The sequence below is a fragment of the Clytia hemisphaerica genome, unplaced genomic scaffold (assembly GCF_902728285.1).
Source record: "Clytia hemisphaerica strain Z4C2 unplaced genomic scaffold, Clytia hemisphaerica genome assembly, whole genome shotgun sequence".
NCBI classification, from domain to species: Eukaryota; Metazoa; Cnidaria; class Hydrozoa; order Leptothecata; family Clytiidae; genus Clytia; species Clytia hemisphaerica.
The window spans coordinates 171,679-179,868 of record NW_027103311.1 but is presented as its reverse complement, the minus strand read 5'-3'; the positions used below and the strand labels follow the sequence as shown (position 1 = coordinate 179,868).

General features: G+C 35.6%; 1 protein-coding gene across 1 annotated transcript; it reads right to left on the bottom strand.

Moving 5' to 3' along the window:
• Positions 1 to 6,892: 6,892 nt before the first annotated feature.
• On the bottom strand, positions 6,893 to 7,855 carry LOC136813250 (uncharacterized). The gene has a single exon (XM_067069766.1). It carries the CDS (start codon positions 7,853 to 7,855, stop codon positions 6,893 to 6,895), a length of 963 nt encoding a protein of 320 aa, XP_066925867.1.
• Positions 7,856 to 8,190: the final 335 nt, after the last annotated feature.

The following is an 8,190-nucleotide window of genomic DNA, read 5'->3' as shown; positions in this document are numbered from 1 at the left end:
GTCTTGGTTCAGCTCAAAGAGCGACCAATGGCAGGTGGCTCTTGGGCTGACAAAGATTCGTTGATATCGACATCAGTCCACTTCCATGCCAAGCCACAATGTGTTGGAAAGCTAGATCCCAAGAAAGTCAAGCTCTCAAGAGAATTCAACGATCTTGATGATTCTCATCGGGAGCAACTGCGACTTCTTGGTATCGATATGAATACTTTATACTGATATTGTCTTGTTTTTTAGTTACATAGTTTTTTAGTGGTTTTTAACAAGTGTATAAACTTAGACTTAAACTTTCTTTTTATTCTGACGCTGTATTGTATATTTGTATTGTATACCCACTATCATTTGAATATATTTTTTTATTTTACAAAAACTCAATTATCATTGAGAAAAAAATATTTGTATTTGAAAGTCACTAACGATTATTCAGATAATAGTGAACTGTACAGGGTGTCCGGAAAAAAATAATGAGTCGAGTCACTTATATAGGTAGAAAGTTCTTGTGTGTGTTTTACTAACTATACAATGGTTTCACTAACTATACAAAGTTTATCTCGCTTTTCAACAGTTCTGAATAAATATACACGCTTTTTATTATATAAGAATGGTGTAAATCCATTTCATCATGGATATTCTTAACTTTTTTGGGAAAATCATCCTAAAATATTCTTACAACATTCTTAGGTTAGGATCCTAATTGACAATTTATAATTTAAAATGGTCTAAAAATGGCATTCTTAGCTTGAGTAGCAAAATTCTATGATGGTGATATTCTTAGCATATTCTTGATTTTTTGGCCATTTTCATCATGGACATTCTTATAAAGTGTATTCTTATAAAAAAAGAAGCGTGTAACATCATTCAGTAGCGTGGTGGGTTGACTAATTCATAGTTAAAAATCATCCGTAGAGTGCAGACGTGTCAAAAAATTTTTGGCGCGTAAAAAGTAGGCGTTTTGTTTCTCGAGCCATTTTTTTACAATGAATGTGACAACAAGAAAGCAGCAAAAGAACATCGAAGAAGTACTTCAAGATATACCTTTATACACTACTACACAAGATTCTCCAACACAAAAAGACACTCAAGACACCTCATCACACCAAGAAAAAGACTCTCTTCAAACAAAAGACACAGATAAAGACTTTGTGACAAGTCCTGGTGGTGATGTATCTTATTCTTTTTCTCAACAACCTTATAATCTTCATAAATCATTCGAGGAGGAACCTATGGAAGGGGTTACACTTGAAATGATCTTTTACGAAATGAGGGTTATAAAGTTTGACACTGATCAAAATAGAGAGTGTAAAAGAAGTATTACAATCAACAATCAAGCTCCAAAATCAAAACTTGGAGATGAAAGAGAACTGAGCGAACTTAGCAGGAACTTTCTTCGAAAGCACAACTATTGACTATTTGAGAACTGAACTGGATCAAGTTGGGAAAAGGAGGTTGATTTGGACGACGTTAGCACAGTAGAGAGACAAAACAGTGAACTTCAACAATACTAAGAAGGAATAATATCGATGGCGGGTATCCCTGACTCTGTGAAACAAAACGAGTTAGAATCGAAAGTGATCGAATAGCTAACGCCGTCAACATTGATATTCCTCCCAACGAAATCGAAGCTTGTCATCGCCTGTTCCAAAGAAAAATCAAAAAGGTCCAAAGCGCACAATAGTGAGATTTTGTAACAGAAAACTTGCAGAAAGTTAATCAAAAAAGACAAAGACTTCAGTAACGTGAGGTATTTGAAAAAGCAGATTTGACAATAAAATTTACATTAATAATAACCTTTGCAGTTACTACCGATTTTCTGGGGAGAGTGAGAAGGCGTTTGTATGGTCTAATGCTATGGAATCGTTTTGGGTGTTTAATGGTTCTATTAACTTGAGATTTAATGATGACACAGATGAAGTCTTTGAAAGTAAACATTTAAATGATTTAATTGAATTCTTTCCTGATCATAAAGATCTCTTTGTTTCTAAATAATTTTTTTTCATTCTGTAGCGTTTCTTATTTATATCTTAGTTTTGAACGCTCTTTTTTTATTATACTTTGCTCGAGAAACATTTCTCTTTTGCCACTGATTTTCCAGTATGACAAACGAGGATTGCTCGTTTGCTCGAAAAAAATATACTTTCTAAAAATTTCATTTTTGTCCCAAGTGTGAAAGACGATCCCATGCAAAGTGCTTAGGCGTTGAACCAAAATACATAAAAAACATTTGGCTCTGTAAACTTTGTAGGCATGATGCTCTACCTAATCTTGAATCCGATGAAAAATTACCCATTGGTAAAGACATAAGTCACTTAAAAAATTATTTTAAACATCTAAATTCTATCTCGAATTCTTTTTCTAATTTTGATTCACAAATCGACGATCAACTTGATAATATTACTTATGATGATCACGTTAATCATTTCGACTGCAAATACTATAGTACTCAAGAATTTGCTTCTCTTCCTCTTAAAAAACAAAATTTTTCTTGCTTTCATCTCAACATCTGTTCTTTAGAAAAACATCATGACAATCTTACTACTTTACTTCATAATCTCAATCATAATTTTAGCATTCTCGGTATCAGTGAAACCAGACTCAAATCTTCTATCGAAAACACTGAACTTTCTATCAACGGCTTTAAATCCTTTGATACCCCAGCCGTCTCATCAGTTGGGGGAACTGCTCTCTTTATTTCTAACTCTCTCAAAAGCAAACCTCGCACAGATCTTTCAAAGATAGTGCACTCAGCCTGTGGTAATCTTGAGTCAACTTTTGCTGAAATCGTCTTAAAAANTCCTTTTCGTCGAGATTGGTCCAATTTGATGAGGCTACTTTCAAGATGAATTCGACAGCGTTGATTGGAAAGATCTTCTTAAAACTGAAAGGGGGGGATTTTGACTTATCTTTTGATTCTTTTTTGACTCGTTTTTCTTCTTTGTATGATAAGCATGTTCCTCTGAAAGTTTTGACCAGACGTCAAGCTAACCTCCTTCTCAAACCCTGGATCACCAAAGGCATTCTGTCTCGTTGAACATCAAGATAGCCTCAAAGACGACTATTTGAAAGTTCCTGATTCTCACCCGATCTTAAGAAATTCTTCGTGACTGATACAAATTTTACCGAATCGCATTGTATCTCTTATCCGTGCTAGTAAAAAACTCCATTATTCTCGCTACTTTTTTCAAAACTCAGACAATCTTCGAAAACTTTTGCAAGGCGTCAGAGAGATTATATCTTCTCCTTCTTCTTCAAACTCTATTTCTCTTAACATCAATGATTCTTTATCTTCCAACCCTGAAGAAGTATCTAAAGCTTTCAACGATTTCTTTTCAACCATTGCAGGTGAAGTTCGTTCAAAAATTCCTTTTACGCGTCATTTTTTTTTTTTTTTTTTTTTAATCTATAGTATAGTAACACGAACAAATAGTACAAATCTAAAGGTTCCTATCCTCCCGCAAAAGGACCACCAGATCATACCGCCAGGAGGAAGGAACCCCAAATGAGCTCACAAAATGAGCAATAATGACTAAGAAATGAAAATATATATAAAAAGAAAAAAACAACAAAAACTAACTACAGAAAATAATTGATAACAAAAGAAAAATAAACAAAAAGAGCTAGGAGAGCACTTGGAGCATAAGACTAGAATAACGGTCCCCCAAAACGTCCAGTATCGCAGATGAGTTTATCGTTTCTCAATATATCATGATTTTGGACAACGCTAAATTCGGGGTCACCAGAAAGAAGTATTCTACACAATGTTTCTGGGATTAAATGGAACAAGTTATGTCAAGTTGAAGAAGGCTGTCAAACAAAACAAGTCTGTCGTTAGAGTAATCAGAGCAATGCACCAAAAAATGCTGTGTTGTTTCGACTGAATTTTGTCGACAGTTTCAAAAAGGGTCAACTGTGTCAGCAAAATTGTGCCTGAACTTATGCTCACGAAGATGGCTGAAACCAACCCTTAATCGGTTAAGGAGAACCACGCCCTTGTTGTCACTAGCTTTGAAAACTGAGTTAGCACTGGGTCTGAGGAATTGGAGAATTGCTTGCTTAAAGGACTTAATAGTTGGAAGATTCCGTATATGATCTCCGAGGTTATTCCATTCATTTATGCAAAAAGGAAAGAAAGAGGCACGCGTTACGCGTCATCATTTCTCAGAGTGGCTAAAGAACGAAAATCGAAATGCTAATGACTTTTTCATTGCTCCAGCTTCAAAACCAGAAGTCATCAAAACTCTCATGTCTCTCAGTGAAAATAAGGCAACTGATCCAAACAGCATCCCGTATCGAATTATTTCTTCCAACTTGGACACGCTTTCTTCTATCTTCACTGATATTATTAATCTTTCTTTCTTTACTGGTATCTTTCCAAGTCAGCTGAAAGAAGCGAAAGTCATCCCTGTCTTCAAAAACAAAGGTTCTCCATTCGATGCTGAGAACTATAGGCCAATTTCTCTTCTTTCTAACATTGACAAAATCTTCCAAAAAACTCATGCATTCACGACTGATGAACTTTCTCGACCAATCAAACTCGATCTACCCATTACAGTTTGGATTTCGATCAAACACTCGACTGAAACAGCCCTTCTCTATGCTATCAACAAAATATCAAATGCTTTGGATGAAGGGAAGTATGGATGCTCTATTTTCATCGATTTACAAAAGGCATTCGATACCGTCGACCATTCTATCCTACTATCAAAGCTAGATTTTACGGGTTCGTGGAAAAGCTCTTGATTGGTTTCGATCATTTCTTACTGATAGATCACAGTTTGGTTTCAGTCTCTGGTAAAATTTCTACGTCTAAAATATGAAACATGGTGTCCTCAAGGCTCTGTTTTAGGCCCACTTCTTTTTCTCCTTTATGTGAATGATCTCCATATTGCACTTCGATATGCTTTGGTCAATTTGTTTCTGATGACACTATGCTTTTTTTTGAGAACGAATCCTTGAAACCGATCGCTAAGCAAGCCAATATCGATCTAAAGCTTCTTATGAATTGGCTTAAAGCAAATAAAATTTCTCTCAACACTAGTAAAACTAAGCTTTTGTTGTTTCGTCCTGTCCGAAAGAAGATCGATTATGACTTGAAAATCAAAATCAACGGACATCGGCTTAGACCCAGCAAGGTTGTAAAGTATCTTGGTGTATACATCGATGAACATCTGAACTGGAAACACCACATTGATTTTGTCTGCAATAAATTGAAGCGAGCTAATGGAGCTCTAAGTAAACTCGGCATTATGTCGACAAGAAAACACTAGCATCATTATATTTTTCCCTTTTCCAATGTCACGCCTCTTATGCAGCCCAGATTTGGGGGCAACGCCAAACAATCCACGCCCGTCGAGTTCTTATTCTTCAAAAACAAGCTCTCAGAATGTCTTTCTCTGACTTTCGTGCACATACTTTTCCTCTGTTTTTAGAATTTAAACTTCTTCAATTTTTTGACTTTGTCAAATACCTTAATATCCTCTTTCTTTTCAAACTTTTGAATCGAAAATTACCTCTTCCTCTTTTACAAACTCTTGAATACAAACGTCTTATGATACTGACCGTCATGAAGTAATTCGTTGTAATCTGGACTTCTAAAATACCCGAAGTAAAAAACAGTGACTTATGGTAACTATTCAATTCTATACCAATCCATCTTGGTTTGGAATGAACTTCAAAATTTCGTTTCTCTCGATGATTTGTCTACACTAGCATTGGATCGTCTTAAAGATTTGAGCAAATTATATTTCCTCTCGTCGTACACTTGATTTGTGTTTTTTTTTTTCTTTTTCGAGTTTGATTTTAAATCTTAACATTTTCCTTTCTTTTCTTTTCTTTTCTTTTTCTTTTTATTCTTTTGATTCTCTTCTTTTTTAAATCTGTTTTTTTTTTTTTTTTCTGTTTTTATTAAAAACGAAATTAAAAAACGAAAATTATTTCACTTTATTACCCTAGTATGATCGTTTTATAAACTTAGTATTTTTGTCACTTGTTGTAATTATATCGTGCGGCCACCTCCTTAGTTTAGCATTATGTCTATGAGTGTGGTCGCTAGTCTCGCTTTCGTTGACAAATAAATGATTTACTTACTACTTACTTACTTACTTACATAAAGCCAATGAAAGTTAAAACTTTATCAGTGAGACTTTGAGCTCGTCTCATAGCAACGATTTTTGCAGTTTCCAAGCTAAATAAAAACGTGAAGTTCAAAGTCGCTAAAGCCTAAAACACTTATACCAATCGAAAGCTCTCAAAAAACTATATAGAAGACTTTTCAGTGGATATGACCGAATTCTTGATGTAACTCGAGTAATTTGACGTCAAAGATCGATAAATCAATCACATTCTACTTGGAATTTGACGTTAATTGACATAAAGTCACGTCTTTGACGTCAAACTACTCGAGTTACGTTAGGAAATCGGCCATGTCCGCTTAACAGTCTTCTACATAGTTTCCTGAGAGCTTTCGAATGGTGTAAAGAATTTTGGGTTTTAGCGACTATGAATTTTCACGTTTTTCTGGGGGTTGGAGATTTAGCTTGGAAACCGCAAAAATCTTTGCTGTGACGTCACTAGAGCCGCAAAATTTTTGGCACCACTTCTAAATCAAATCTACTAATGGTGGGTGACATCTGTGCAAAGTTTGGTAGACTATTCAAAATTTTAAGAATTCGACCCTTATCGACTCTACTATTTAAAAGATCTAATTTTTAATAATAACAATAATAATAATAAAACATATTTATAGTGGCTGGCCATGGAATAATTTTCAAACTTTTAGGCAGTTTGAAAATTGTCTCACCCAGGGGCCACTTTGGGGGAAGGGGTCAAGAACGGTAAAAGTAACGAGAACAAGAACTAGAAAAAAGAATAGGCTAAGAAATATAACAACCCAGTTTGATTAGTCGAGGAAGTACTTTTTAATTGAATTTCTGAACTGGAATATTGATTTGGTAGTTTTGATTTCAGTATGGAGGCTATTCCATAATAAAGAGCCAGAATTAATAAATGTTCGATCAGTGAAACGAGTCTCAGATAAAGGCACCACAACATTGTTTTCAGCAGCAAACCTTGTTCTCTGATGTCTGCCACTGACGAGATTCACCTCGTTACAGAGGTAGCTCGGTGCAATTTTGTGAATGCCTTTGAACATCATAATGGCTTTGTTAATCTCTGCCATTTGTTGGAAAGTTCTGTTTAGAGGAGCTAGTCGATTAACGTTACGCATTAAAGATTCGAATTTATTCCGATTTGCAGCTGACATAGCACTCCAAGAGTTGGAACAGTAATTGACAAGTGGCATGACAAGAGCGTTGGTTAATAGCTTTTTAGTATCATCTGTTAGAAGAGATGAAATCCGTTTTATCCTGTTTAAGGCAAGATAAGCTTTGCTTCGGACCCTTTTAGCCTGCTCATCCCAGGTCATGTTTTCGTCAAATACGACACCAAGATAGTTCACCACCTTTTTAGAGTCTATAGCATCACCTAGAAATCTGAGAGGAGGAACAGACTTGCATTCCTCAACTTTCTTGGATCTACCGAAGAAGATGACTTCAGTTTTAGAGGTGTTAACTGAGAGTTTACATCCATAGAACCACTGACCAAGATCTGAGAGTTGACGCATCAGACCAGAGCGTAATAAGTCAGGGTCGTCAGCACTCTTGATTATTATTGTGTCGTCAGCATAGAGATGGTAAAAAGTGCCAGATTTAATGCAATCTCCTATATCATTTATATACAGTAAGAACAGAAGAGGTCCTAGTACCAAAAGGATTTTCTTTCGATAAGTCAGACATGGTGTTTTCAAGAAGGGTGCACTGGAGTCTGTCACTAAGATACGATTGAAACAATTCAAGGGAGGCATCCCGAAATCCGTAACAGAAAGGCTTCTTTAGGAGTATTTGGTGGTCTACAGTGTCGAAAGCCTTTTTGAAATCAACGAGTACATCTCCGACATATTTACCCTTTCCTAACTCTTTAAGGATAAAATCTGAAACGCAAATGACCATGCCTAAAGCCACTTTGCGATGATGAAAGTATCTTACATGAATCTAGAAAATCAGAGACCTGGTAATGCACAACTTTTTCAAACACTTTCATATAGGTAGAATAGAAATTGGACGATAGTTGTTAACATCATCCGTATCGCCCTACTTAAAGACTGGTGTCACCCTTTTTTCTTTCATGATTTAGGAACAC